At 32.8% G+C, this 15,173-nt stretch overlaps 1 protein-coding gene across 1 annotated transcript; it reads right to left on the reverse strand.

Annotated features, from left to right (window-relative positions):
- Window positions 1–3,210: 3,210 nt before the first annotated feature.
- On the reverse strand, window positions 3,211–14,737 carry LOC106671067. Its single transcript, XM_014401866.1, has 3 exons — window positions 14,629–14,737; window positions 7,133–7,209; window positions 3,211–4,297 (listed from the first exon to the last, which is right to left on the reverse strand). The coding sequence occupies exons 1-3, from the start codon at window positions 14,653–14,655 to the stop codon at window positions 3,514–3,516; spliced, it is 888 nt and encodes a 295-aa protein (XP_014257352.1). The 5' UTR covers window positions 14,656–14,737; the 3' UTR covers window positions 3,211–3,513.
- Between the last annotated feature and the right edge of the window lie 436 nt (window positions 14,738–15,173).

Raw genomic sequence — 15,173 nt, forward strand, 5'->3', positions numbered from 1 at the left:
CTTCAACTATTATAAAACCACTTGCTCCTTTGTGTTTTACAAACACTAATCTAAAGTTTATAATTCATACGGGAAAAAAGTTCGCCATTTGTTTTACAAAATAAACATAGTTGTGTAACTTAATGAATGTTTTTTGAAATACAAAAATCTGGTGGTTGGCAAGTGATAACAGCATAACACGGACAATTAGTAGACCTAACGTAAGAAAATTTAACTTAGATATTTTCTGGTTTTAGTAAACGTTCAGATTTTTTTTTTTGCAAACCATATTAATACAGGTCAACGTCCGAATTTTGTAGATAGGAACGATACACTAATGACTAACTAATGACCAACTGCATGATATTGAAAACATAAATAAAACAAGTTAAGGTAAAAATATATTAATTCTCCTAATAAAAATGTTCACTTATTAAATTTCTGTAACATTGATTGTTTTCCTTAATAACGTCTACCTTTCCTTATAAATTTACAATTTTCGTAATACGAAATAATTATTTCAGGTCTTGAGTCAATGCTATATTCAACAGGTTTTTCGAGTTTGTTTTATAATTTTGCGCTTTTATATCAAACTTAAGTGCACTACCCGATTACTAATTCTCCCCACTAATCAAGTTGCAGGCAAAATATACTTTAGAATTGTTATAGTTTCAGTTTAAAAATAATAAACAATGCATGAAATTGTGATTTTTTTTTTTTTTTTGTTCTACCTAGAAACAAAACGGTACCTTTATTTTATACCCCCAGACAGATGAAAGTGCAGGGAATCAATGACTTTGGAAAGTCCAGAAAAGTTCTATTGTATTTCCCAGTAGGATACTCCGTGGGCTCAATCTATTCGATTTGTTTTGATTTCTAAATCAAATATTGTTTATTTTGTCCTTCTACTGTTTTAGATCTAACAAAAAAGATTATTGTGTGGTTAAAAATGATGCTCACTCATTTTAAAATTAATCATATCTGAGAACTCCATATGAAAATATCTATATGATAGAAATGATAAATGATGGAGTGAGTGTGGGGTTCAATCCTTTTTAAAAAGATAGTTCCTACTCACAGGAAGTTGTTTTACAACGATCCGGATTTCGAGCCTTTTAGCTCATCATCAGGTTGTAGAAGTCCTTCAACCTGATAATGAGCTAAAAGTCTCGAAATCCGGATCGTTGCAAAACAACTTACTGTGAGTAGGAACTATCTTTTTAAAAACATCTATATGAATTCAAACGTGCTAGAAATATTCCGTTTAAAACAGAATTGGATTAAATGTTAAATCTGTAACAGGAAATTTTCTTTTATTGCATATAATTTATTGTTAATTGTGGGAATGATACTAGTCGTTGCAATACGATTTTCATATACTAAAAATAGAAAGTAAAGTCTGGCTGAAAGATAAGACTAAACATTATCAAAATTGGTCATATTTTATATTATGTGTATTTACATTGGAATTCATATAATTATACCAAGAAAAATAAATTTCTACTTATTATTATTACATTATTATATTATTAATTTATTAAATATTTACAAATGCTCTTGATAAAGTTTGGAAGAATTATGTCATGCCTTCCAACTGAATGCAGACAGTATGGTGGTCTCAGCATAATTAATTTCTTCAGACTATGATTTTTACAGAATAAACAGTAATATGGTCCAAATCAACCATTTTGTATTTATTGTTTTGTTCTATTGATCGAGTCAACCTAAGGACTATTCGACGTTGCTCCAAAAAAATACGAGAGAAGGCGATCCGACATTGCCAAATGGCAATCAAGACCTCAACGTTAATTAAATTAGACGTTCTGATTGGTTTACTTAATAACGGTTGTACTTATTCTTTTCGAAAAATGGGATACTTCGTTATGAGGGGGGGGGGGTTAGTTTGTAAGGAAGGGTGTCATTCCTTGGCTCCATATAAAGAGCGTATAGGAATGTCACCCGATATGAGATTTGCGCTGAACATGGTACCCAGTTCCGATTATTGAAGGAAAGAGGTCTTTATTACATATAGTACTGATAGATGTCTCGTTTTCTGTTCACGTTTGGGTAAAATGAGAGTAAGACCTCATCGACCCCCAATTGCATTAGTCAAATATGTGTAAAACCTCATGTATAAATTCATCACTCTAATTGAGTGGATGGTATGCAAATATTTTAATTTTATCAAAAATGAATGAGAGTGTGAGGATCTAGGTTTAGAAACTGCATGCCATGAAGACTGAAATGATCTAGCTGATCAGACCGCCCCTGGAACTTTTTTTTGCTTTACCATTTTGGCATCCATTACACCAAAAATTCTGGAATTTATAATATGATAATGAAGCTGTATAAACTCCACTGCAGTCAGTCAAAAAATAAACATTAAAGCTATGTTTTTATTTAAAAAACAAAACAAAACACGTTGACACTGTTTATTAAATATAAAATTCTCTATCATATCTTCTCTCTATATTTTTGAGTTCAGAAGTTCAGAATACTCCAAGAGTTTAATAATAAAAGTGGTAATTGTATAGATAGTTTAAAAATAAAATTACATAAATAAGTCTAGTCTAATGCAAAATTGCTCTCTTTGAATTGGTCCTAAATGGTTTCAGAAGAACCCACCACTACAAACACACAAAAATAAAATTATAATATCTTATGAATAAGGCTAATGGGAAAATTTCGAATCGTAAAATAAATTAGTAAATCAAACCATGTAGCTTAATTGTGTTTTTATTTCAATCCATTAATTATTCTTTTTTTAAATAATTTATGATGGTAGCGCTCATACTGATTAGGTTCCAATTGTACCTCTAACTCTATTGTTAGTATTAATTAAGGGTTTTAGTTGAGATAAAAAAGTCAATGGCACGAGCGGGATTCGAACCCACGACCTTCGGCTAGATACGCCGCTGCTCCACCACTTGAACTATCGTGACCTCGATCCACTCGGACACCAACTTCCCTTCTCTTGTTAGTTTAAATTCACGTTACTAAGAATGTTGTACTATTTCAATTGTCTATCAATGATTCAAAAATTTCTTTAAGTTATGTAAGTACGTATTTAGCAATAAAACATTAAATTTATAAAACATTAACATATTATTTAATTATATTAATTGTATCGTTTCATTATTAAATTATATTATTTATGTTAGTTATTATCTTACGAGTTTTTATACTAATAGGAATGTTTGTGGAAAAGGTAGTTTAATATTTTAAAAAATATGCTTCTTAAAAATAAATTAAAGTTTATTCTCCAGTCCAATTTGTAAGTCGTTAATTAGATCTAAACATGGAATGTTAAATTTTTTGAAACATTATTAAAAAACATTGCCTTAAATGTACAAAATACAGTTAAAATAAAAATAATAAAAAAACAAAGGAAGGGAACAGAAAGGCGACAACCGACTGGGGAAAAGAATATACGGGTCGTTTACCTAGTGCCTACGCTACATGACTCACGGCGTTGCCAATGATTTTTGTGCCTCGGAATGGAAGCGAAGAAGAAATCGTTGTTTGTTTTGTTTTTTAATGGAAAAAAGATCTACCAGGCTTGTTGTACGTGTAGCCTTCGTTCTGAAGATCTGTCTGAGTAGAATCTGTCGAAACTTCTGCAGCTTCGGTAGTCGTTACCATTTCGCTTATCGTCGATCCTTCTTGCGTCGAGTTTTCGCTATCCTTGTCGTCTTCTTTGTCCGAAGAATTTTCGTTCGTCGATGTCGTCGTGTTTTCTCCGTTGGCGTTCGTAGACGCTTCCGGTGATTCTGTCGTCGACGCCTTCGATTTTACAGGCGAGCCGGTGGTTGTTTCAGGAACGCCCGATGCCGTTGACGGGGTCGACGGGTGGAAAAGCGGGCGGTCCGCTGTCAAATTCTCAACCGGATTGTATACAGAGTAGTACCCTTGAACCCTCTGTACTATGCGTTCTAAAAATGGCGGTAGCGTGTACACCGCCTTTACCGGTACGACGAGGGCTTCGTTATTTGGGAATTTTACTACGAGGGGGATCGTCGTCTGGGCAGTTAGAGGCGTAGAGGGTTCCTGATTTCTTGTCAGGTATTGATAAGGAAGAAGATGCTGCTGGTACGAAACGTCGGGCAGTAACACTTGCTGTTGAACCAACTGCTGATACGGCGTTTCTTGCTGATAAACTACTTGCGGTTCCTGAAGAAGTTGAGGGTTGGACAACGGCGCATGGGCAGGGACTTGTTGATGGTAGAAATCTGCATAGTCAGAATATTGCTGGTATCCTGGAGATTGATACAAGTAGCTGTTGCTTTCATCATTCTTTTCATGTTCAGACCAAAAGTGCCTGGAAAAAAAATTAAGTTATACAAATAATACAAAAAAATTGAAAACTTTATGTTATAGCGAAAACTTTGAGCAAGCTACAAGTCATTTCAGTTTCCAATGGTGATTCAGCTATTATCGAATCTAATCTTTTGGATAAGAAAACACGAAACTACTTCGAAATGTATTTAAAGAAACTGTTGTAATGTACTGTAAAAAATGTACTGCTGAACTAATCATTATCACCAGTAAAGTCATAGTTGTTTTATTAGATTAAACATCTCGTCTTAGTCAGAGTTAAGATAAATTGGAAAATACAAAATTTTAGCTACATTGTAACTGCAGAAATAATTTTTTAAATAAAGATAATAAAGATACAGAAAAAATAACATAAATACAAAATCATCCCATGCCCTACTCTTGCTGTCGTAACTTGTGTAATCAAAAAGAAATTTTTCAATAATATGTTTTGTAGTTAATTAAATGGTTTATTTAAATTTTTTTAAATATTTATATTAGATAACTTTTCAATGTTCTCATGGCTCTTTTACCATGGCACTTAAACATAAATCTTTCTCAATTACATCCATTTGCAGAAACGCGAAAAAAATGTGACTAATCAGCATTTTTCAATTTATGAAAAGCCTGACCACTAATGATTTCTGGTATAAGATCGTGGGCGTGGGCTATGTGACGGTAGACTGGACATTACCATTGACAAAAGAGAAATAACAAACTCTAACTAAAATCTATTGCCCGCAATACAGCAACCAACACGTTCAACAAAATAATAAATAAAACAACACCAACATACAAGCTGACAAATATGATTAACAAATTATGATTTAAAACACTACTTAAGACCACCCAATTAAAATTAAAATATAACCAACCCACTTCACAAAAATGACGTATCCGGCATAACATGCGAATGTGGAGACAAACACATCGACAGACAAAAGGAAAAATAAACAACTAAGATCATATAAGATCCTTTAAGGACAATGACGGAAAATCAAACTATTCCACCTCAACGAAAACCATCACGAACCTTCAAAAATTCAGACAAAGGTGAAATGTTTACACGACGTGCACAAATGTACAACTCTTTAACTCTATAAAAACTCATAAACGCACAAATTAAAAATAATTAACATACATGTTTACAACACTCAAAACATACGAATTAAAAAGAAAAAGATAGACTAGAACGAAAGCCCTCAGTCATAATCCAACTACTCGCCCCCATCCTTTCCGAACTTTTAAAAGTGGCCTGTCTACAGAATTGACAGTCACAATGAAAATAGCAGAAAGGTGAAAAGAATTTGACACTCCACCCCAGTGAGGATAGTCAGACCGAGCTAAAATATTTAAGCTGTCTAATTTTTTGAATATGCAATATAAATCATATTCTGTCGGAAAATAAGAAGACGCTTATGAGTAATCAAGTTGCAATTAAAAATAAATTATACAGTAAAAATGTTGCTGATTCTTAGCTGTTTTATAGCTAATGGACGTAAAGACCACAATAATACAAACATTACACACAACTCGACCTATTTTTTATTTAATAATTTTAAAAAATGCTTTTCGTATAAAGTAAAATTGGTCTTACAATGTTTTTCTTATATTAAATTTTTTTAAAAAATGGTATATGTATAGCATCATATCAAATATAAACTAAATGTTAAATTATCAAAAAAAATGGCTTTTATTTTCTGGCAAAATAGCACAAGATCGGACATAAAATGAATATTGAAAAGAGAGAGATTATGTTTGCAATATTCTGTTTTTTGGTTTATCTTATACTTTCTGGTCAAGAGAAATTATCTTAATTAATGATGTAAAAATTGTATTATTATTTCAAAACTTTTTTAAATTTAAATAGTAATAGTTCTCACTTTCTACTTCAAAAAAATTATACTAGTGCGACAGGACTATAATTCAGATTTGTTTATTCACTTACTCTATTACCAGTCAAGTGCTGGACTTGTCATGGCTTAGTTTTTCCCCTCAACACTGTTACTCAATAAAAACTGTTTCTTAACCAACTATAATAAAATCAAGGTTTTTGTAAATTTCTCGGCCGATTTTATATATTGACATCAGGAAAATACTAATAATATCAAGTTATTTTAAATAATTTTATAAATTCTTTTTGTGACTGGTGTGCTAGACCAGCTATGAGCGGATCTATTGTCTATAAGTTCCATGTGTTGTTTGTTTATTGAATTAATAGAGCTCGAATATAAAATTGTTGCGGGGCATAAGCAATTACATCAATTATATATATGTAAATGTGCGGAAACATTCATCTGTTGTTAGCGAAATATTTGCAACTCTTCGAGAAACTTGTTCATGTTTTGTGTCTTTTTTACTCAGTGAGAAGGATGATTGTCCAAGATATCATTGATAAAGACAGCAATCGCGTGTCCTACATAATCCTCAAACAGGCCCAACCCCAAAGAGTTAATCGCGTTTTCACGTGTTTCCGCCGATTTACGATTGTTCTCAGGACATTTCTCACCCATTTCACTTTCGCACAGCGGAAGAGATTACAATTAGTAATTGCGGATCTTTATCAAAGATCTCACTTTTTTCCTAAGAGGAACTACTTATTACAAACGTCGCCGTCTGTTATCAAGAATTTCACTCTGACTTGTTTTTACATTTATGGAACAATTGAATTCCGTTTTCCACTGCTAAAATATTTTCCCAACATGCAGTACCCGGTTGACAATTGAAAAATGGCCTGATAGAAAGAAACACTGCAAGAACTTGGCATGTTCGAGAACTAGTGTTACAAATTGTCGTGGATAATCCTGTTATAAGAAGGAAGAGACGTGACATGATTTACCCTTGGCTCTGTCCTCGATGAGGGGATGGTAGCAAAGAAGGCAAGAAATGTCCACTCGCTCCCATTCCAAGCGCCAACTGAAACAGAATAATGTTTATCAGGTAAATATAATATTATTTAATGCATTCGATTGGGGCTTTTGAAGGTGTGTCGTCCTTGGTATAACTATGCAAAAGGCCATCTAGATAACCGTCACCGTAGTTTGATTAAGATTTATAATTTGTCATTTCATAATCGGACTTATAATTGTTTAGACTGAATATAGGTTAAACTGGACACGTCTACTACTCGAAATAAACTCATATTTCATATGCAAAATATATAATTTTACTTTTTTTATCGAGTCGTAGAATTTAATTTTTAATGAATCAGGTCAGTTATCTACGCATGTTTTCACTTATTAAATGCATTGCTGCAATTATCGTAAAATCGCTGTTTGATATATTTGATATTATTTTGAGTCCCATGCCCGACTTATTTCATACCCACCAGAATGTAAACATATATCGTACATCAAGTTACACAAATTTAATTTTTTTTAGATCCTGTATTTCAAGAAAGGTAACATTAACATTTTGTGTCAATACAAAGGGTTAGTGTATGATTTTTTGTTTGTTTGATGCATTTTAGAAAGAAAAAGTATAAATATGCCGTAAAGTATCATTTGCCCTGAAACCTGTATTAAAAAATAGCTTTTCATAAAAAACAGTTTCTACTTTTCTGTCTAGCTCATATTAACTATTAATCCATTTATGTTTAGTAGCCTAATTGACCATGTTAATCATTTCAATTAATTATCCTTTTTATGTAAGGTATTGGTTGAGATGAAAAAGTCAGTGTCACAAGCGGGATTCGAACCCACGACCTTCGGCTCAATAGCCGCTACCACTTGAGCTATCGTGACATCAATCCACTCGACACCAACTCCCAATCTCATCGTACAACTTTTCGAATTTTTAATCTCTTCGAATCCCGCTCGTGACACTAACTTTTTAATCTCAACCGAAACCTTACATAAAAAGAATAATTAATTGAATTAACTATTAATATTCTTTTTGATAGGGTTTGGGACATTATCCTCAACTTATCTTCTGTCACACTTCTTATTACCTTATTCATTATATTTAACTTATTGATATTTGAGAGTGATGGCAAAGAGTGAATATTCAGACAATATTCAGGCCAAGCTATCTAAAATACAGCGCATCCCATACTACCATTCAAAACTCATCAGATCACTACGCCACAAGACTAACTGTCCTCAACATTGTTAATGAACTGATCTGACATCGCTTCCGAAGTTTCGACACCAGTCCATCCATACAAAACATACTGCCTGTGTACACTTTCCAAACTCATGAGCTGAGAACATCCTGCCGCCATAGACTTTGACGCGCGATGCCGGCCGAGGAATAGGCAATGCGAAGGGATATACAAAAAAAAAAAGAGTTGTTTTTCCAACTAATGAACCATAATTCAGTATAAAATCACAATTTAATTACTGATATTTTATTTTTATTTAAGCCCAAACGTATACACAGATGCTCTAATTAGCCTTAATAGCCTGATTATTACGAATGTCTAAAGTTTAAAAGAAAACATTGTTTGTTTGTCTATTCTTTCTGTTTTAGTCTGTCGTACTTATTTGGTACCCTATATTCAGTGGTGGGTTTATGAAAAGAACTCAAAATAACATGAAAACTTTTATAATGACCATGTAAGTCTGAATGATTTGACATGACAAAAATTACTTATCTTTTATCTAGCTATGGAATTAAATGGTCATATATGGTGCATCATTTAGATCAGGGCTATATTTAAGACAAGTAACCAAAATGTGATTTTTTTCATAATTGTGGACATTTTGAGTAGGTGGCCCGTTTTCAAATTGAACTAATGTGGGTTTTTTGAGTTGCAATGCAATTAAAGTTCCGGATGGTGTTTTTTTGAAATTCAAGGGCATGCGACCATCCTACGTACTTTCTTTTGCACGGGGGAGAAACTGGATCCTTTCATTTTATAACTTAACGGTTTACAAATGATTTCTGTCGATGGAGTATCAGATCATTTCAAATTAAGCCATTTGAGACAACATATCTCTATCGAACCCGTAAATATTTATTTGAGTCATTTTGGTTGCTCTCTGTTTTTGGTTAACTAGTTATGTGTTATTCTTGTGTTCTTTTGATTCGTTTAGTTCTTTTCTGTGACAGATGTAGCTGAACAATATGATAGTTAAGTCAAACAGATATGCCATCATTAATAAATACGAAAAAATGCTGTCTCAAAAACATCTAATTTAGTTTTTTCGAATTCTTTGTGCACTCATCGATATATTGTAATTTTAGGGCCGGCAAACTATGCCAGTAGTTAAATGAAAAACAAAGATTGACCGGCTACATACAATTTTTGAACAAAATTATACTTTTCTAGAAGAGGTTTTAGTGTAAGTTTTTACAAATCTGCCATAAAAGTTCCAGTTCCGCCAATATCTTCCATCCCGGTCTGAATTTCTGGGATGTCAGAAATCCTGTTAAGCCATGATCACTGGTTTTGAGGGAAATTACCGTTGGTCTTAATCGGTTTCATTATTTCCGTCTGGACCGTTACAAAATCCTAGTTCACGTAGCATGATATCGAAACGCCCGTCTTGGATATAACTTGCATAAGTTCGGTGAGAGGAGATTCACAAAAAAAAGAAAAAAAATCAAGACAAGGCAATGAGCAGTAGCCATTATCCTAAGATCAATTACATCGCTTTGACGGTATCCACCTGCAGATCTTTTCATCCGGCAGTATCCTTCGTTCCGTCTTATTACGTCCAGATAAGTTTTAGTTTCTTTCTTTACACCTCTACTCACTAATGGAGCTAGGGTCGTGAAGATCAGAACCCATGGGAATCGCGTAGAACGAAGTAAATTATCTTCTAATTGTTTGTTTCTTTTGAGGTATTTGCCGACTGAATATTACAATGCTCACTGCGAGGTTTTGTCAAATCCAGAATCCTAACAAATAATGCAAACGGTAAAATAAAAACGTTGGACTTGACAAAAGTAAACTTCCTTTGTTGTAATTCCTATTGATCTGTCTCTCTCATTCTTTATCCCTTTCTTCTTCTCTCTTTTCTCCTATTTCTCTCTCTCTCCCTCTCTCTCTCTCTCTCTCTCTCTCTCTCTCTCTCTCTCTCTCTCTCTCTCTCTCTCTGTCTCACACACTCAGACTCTTTTTCTGATCCCCTTTTTCTCTTAAAATATTTTATTTTTTAAAATTATTTTATTCAAAAAGTGCGTGCTCTTAGTGTATTCTCGTGTTGTATATTCTTGTGATTTTATGTTTATTATTCAATAAAATATTATTACTTAAATGGCATTGGTCACATTGACATTGTTGAATGTTTGAGGAGTCTTCAGATGTTTCCTAGTTCTTTTTTTAGTAAGAAATGGTCTATACTTTAAAACGAACTTCTTTTTAGTAACCCTTTTTGCTAAAATTCCTCACCTCATGTTGTCTCAGTTCATTACCGGGTTCCTTGGAATATCGCAAGATGAGAATTACTAACACCAGTTAGTATTGAAATTATTATTTACCATTTGTGTTAGTTTCTATGAGCTGACAGGCTGAGTAATGCGTTCCATCTAGCCATCACATAGATAAGAGAATAGACTTTTTTTTGTACAGAACATAATGGAATCCGACGTCTCAGATTCCTAGGTTATGGCCCAGTAAACAATTTTATCCGTCAGATTTGATGGCCCGTTTTTACTTCACAGAAGACTGAAGGGCGAGTTATGAAAATACATGTTTTTTATACCCTGAGTGAATTAAATTACTACTTGCTTAAGTTTAAGTTCTTTATTTCGGTTCAGATATTCTGCTATATAATAATATTTTTATAAGTCATGTTTGTCTAAAAATGTTATGCTTTGTTAAAGAATTTACATAATGCAACAGTAAAAAATGATAAAATGCAGCAATGTGGGCAATTATATGTGCAGTTTTGTAAAGAAATATCGAACGACATTAATGTACGTTCATTTTATCGTTCGAGTACAATCTTTCAATAATTGTCATTTCCTGTAATCTTCGTTCAGAGAGAATGCACTCACCGAGTCATGGATGACACAATGCATTGGCAGAAAACTCTACTCGTTTGATATTGCAGAGAACTTTCCGAATACGGTGTAAATCTCTCCAATGGGAAGATCGGGATTAAAGTCGGAAACTGGGTTTCATTTAGACCCGACTCCATCATCAAGGTGAAATTAGGTAGTCTGTGAGCCTTGATTTCTCCGAAAAACACGTCGTCCGACGCTACGAACCAAATTAACATTTGTTAATCCGGAAAAAAAGGGTGAAAAAGGATTGTTCGGCAAATGTCCGTGAAGAAGCATGAAGCCTTAATAATCACTGGGTCGTCAGTAATTAAAATAAATGTCGGTCAACCGACTAATGTTTTGATGCTGAAATGACCTTGATTTCAGTTCGACTCATGCATTACCTAGATATGCATTAATTATATTATTTACTCAATTTTGCCAATTTTTAACGTACGTATTATGTAAATGGATAGCATAAATAATGCATGGAATATGTTAAAACTGAATAAAATGAAAATTGTGGCAATATGAGAAATGAAAATCTATCTTTCTTTTAAGTATTGCCCTCTCTGATTTGTACTGAACTATTGAGCTGGTTAAAATGTCAAAAAAGATTCTGACCATAATTATTTCATTATATCAGCCCTCTGGTCAACGCTGTTTAAAAAAATTCTCTCAAGATTATAAAGCTGTTTTTTGTGTGTTATTATATTAACATTTTACAATTAAGAATTAAGAAATAAAACACTGTTGTTTTCAAAACAACTAACTTGTGTACTGAAGATCCTCCTTCTAATTAGCAAAGTCTCGCCAAATTTGAGGCCACAGTCAGAAGAAGAGTCAACAATAATTTCTGCCAGTGGAAGGGCAAATGACCTTAGAAGTTACATTAAAAATAGTGAATAATAATAATAATAATAGTTGATAATAAAAAGAGTGAATAAGAAAGTAAACGATAGAATTACTTGATAAAAAATAATAGATGTAAAAAAGGTCAGATAGAGTTGATCAAAATGTGTATTATCGGTGGAAAAAAAGGGAAACTAAATTAAATAAATTTTTTCTTGAGTAATAACTATATCAGAAAGTATGGTTGTGACAAATTGATAAAGGATGATCCATTTTCGCGAATTGTGTTCTTCTGTAAAGAAATACAGTTTTCATTCTTAAATTCATTTTTTAAACAACAATTCATTCTTCTGAACCACTATCCACCATATAAAATGATTTTTATACGTTTTTTTAAACGAAGGTTCGCAACAGCGGAGGTCGTATCAACCCTCGGAGTGCCAGTGTTTTTGAAAAAAAGCCCCTTTGTAAATATGTCAGGTTTGAATGCAAGGCCCCTGGATTCGAACCCGGGACCTTTAGCTTACAGTCATGAGCGCCGTTGCGGCAACGGACGCCCCCACTATTTTTGTTAATAACAAAGTCGAATGTTATATTTTTAAGATGGTTCAACACAAGAAGCGACAGTAAAAAGATGACATCCACTGGAAAGTGGAAAAATATACAGCAAGAATAGACGGAGGGATATAATAAAGATAATGATAACATATTATTAGATCAGCATATGTTTTATTATTCAGGCTTAGAAAAAAGAATTTTAAGTATGGACAATATTTTACTATATGAACTGCAACGAAAACTATTTGCATATATAGTTTGCTTTTATTAAAAAAAAGCTATTGTAATTTATAATATTTCGAAATGTTACGTACCCAACATTGATGCTTTGAATGAATTAGTAACAAAAACTTGCTAAATAGTTTTGCATTTACAAAATATGAAATAGTTATCAAATGTTGAAGCAAACATTTTACAAAAATCTATATTCAGCACTCTATGTACAAGTAGTGTTAAAAATACTTTTAGTCGTTTTAATAAAATACAAAGAAAACATATTTCCCAGTATGTTTATTCATCTTAATTTGATTTATATGTCCTAATATTTCAATTTTATATAATAAAAAGTCAGAGAAAAGGCAAAATTGAAAGAAAAAACTATTAGTTTTCTTCAGTCATGCTTTCGATGAATATCCTTCATGAAATCATTGTTCATCAATAGTCATGAAACTATTTATAATGATTTACACGATTAAGTTTTATAATCTAGATTATTGCCTCAGTTATATGAGTCATCTCAGATAATTATGTTTGTTAAGTTAGGGCTTAGTCGAAGGTCGTGGGTTCGAGCCCCAGCAACCAATACTTTGATTAAAAGTATAAGTAATTATCATAATTAATACGGTCAATGATGACTATTAAATGAATTAATATTAGAAATAGTTTGGAAGTCCTGACGAAGAAAATGCAATCCTCGACAAGCTTGACGAATAAATTGAGTTGTTCTGTGTTTTGTATGAGTGAGTGTATTTACTAGCGTGAATGTGGAGGGGCTGATGGTGAAAAATCATCCCCATCGCCCCTCCAGCTGTATACGTGACTTACTCGATGGCGGAATATTTATAAAAGTACCCCATCGACCTCAATTTTGTTTGTTATTGTATGCAGATTGATAGAGGAAGGAGTACTCGATCAACTAAATAGAATGAATTCAATGTATGTAGTTGTGAAAGTATTTATTTGTGTGAATGTATTGAATGTGTGTTGTTATATTTCGCAAAAAAAATTCATATACAGATTGTCACTTATTGTATAAGGTCATATTGTTGTTTTCTTATGTTAACTTACCCTTTAATGTAATCATAAATTTATGGTTTAAACAGATATTTTCTAATTTAAAATAACTAACTTAATTTTGTACAAACAAATCATTTTTTTTAAATATGTCACGATAACCAAATTATTTCGATTTAACCAAAATTTTCCAAATTACATATAGATACATTCATACAATCAAACAATTATGCCTTGCTGAAAGATATCAATAGAATATTTATTAGGCTTTTTTAGAATTTGAAGTAATGACTGTAAAATTGTTGTCAATTGTAAAAAAACAGTGCAGAATATTGAAGGATCATTACAAGCTATAATAAATGTGTGACCTACAGCTATTAAACCATCGAGTTAATTAACGGTTACGCTTTTTAAAAATATGTTAGGATGCGGGAATTCATAAAAGAGGCCTACTAGGTCTCTATAATACTAGATCTATTAGGGAAAAATTGCTCATTTGCATTATGAACGCTGATTTCTACAGTTCGGAAATAGTAAATAATAATTTAGCACTGTATATATATCCAATATTTTATTTTAATTTGATTTGATTTTTAATGAAATTGAATAAATAAAGTTTAATAAATTCTAGCTAAAGAAAAATTTAAGTATAAATTTCTAACCTATTGAAAAATTAGATAATGCACATTTAAAACTGCCAGAAAATGTTATTGTATATTAAGTTTTGTTCAAAAGTAGAGTTTTGTACATGTAACTTACAATTAGGCTTAGGGCTTTCAATATCATGATGGTCTTCTGAAGGAGGCCGGCTGTTGACTGGGATACTTCTTTTCCACGAGACGAGTTCCACACAATTCAGTCACTTTCAGTTTTTACCTGAACCTCCCCACTCCGGGAACAAGCCGTCCTGCCCACCTCCCTGGATTTAAAAAATTGAAAATGGTATTAACCGCAGGAGCAGCCAAGCCGACTTGGAATCGGAGTAATTCTCGAAAACTTGTTGCATCGGTCGCGATATCCAATCTATGCGGCCCTGCACTTTCCTAATTTCGCCCTTGATCCGGTGCTTGAAGGATTATCAGGACGTTGACTTTCAATAGAATTATTTCTTACATAACTTAATTAGCTTCCCGCCCTGAAATTACAGTGTGGACCGGCTCCAAATAACCCTGCGATAATTCGTGATAATAGATAAAACCTAAGTTCAAGTTCGATCTTGTTTCCCCGAAAAAACATTCAGAAATTTTTCATGACGATGGTTCAGGGAAAAATCCCAGGACGCCTAGACAAGAAACATAAATCAG

This window comes from Cimex lectularius, unplaced genomic scaffold (assembly GCF_000648675.2).
Source record: "Cimex lectularius strain Harlan isolate CLEC.00 unplaced genomic scaffold, Clec_2.1 scaffold179, whole genome shotgun sequence".
NCBI lineage: Eukaryota > Metazoa > Arthropoda > Insecta > Hemiptera > Cimicidae > Cimex > Cimex lectularius.

Bases quoted from the DNA above. Each gene is read 5' to 3' on its own strand.
- LOC106671067 (XM_014401866.1), bottom strand. From the start codon at position 14,655: ATGATATTGAAAGCCCTAAGCCTAATT. The intron at 7,210-14,628 runs GTAAGTTACATG...ATTCTGTTTCAG, and splicing joins TGAAAGCCCTAAGCCTAATT to TTGGCGCTTGGAATGGGAGC. The intron at 4,298-7,132 runs GTAAATCATGTC...TTTTTTTTCCAG, and splicing joins CATCGAGGACAGAGCCAAGG to GCACTTTTGGTCTGAACATG.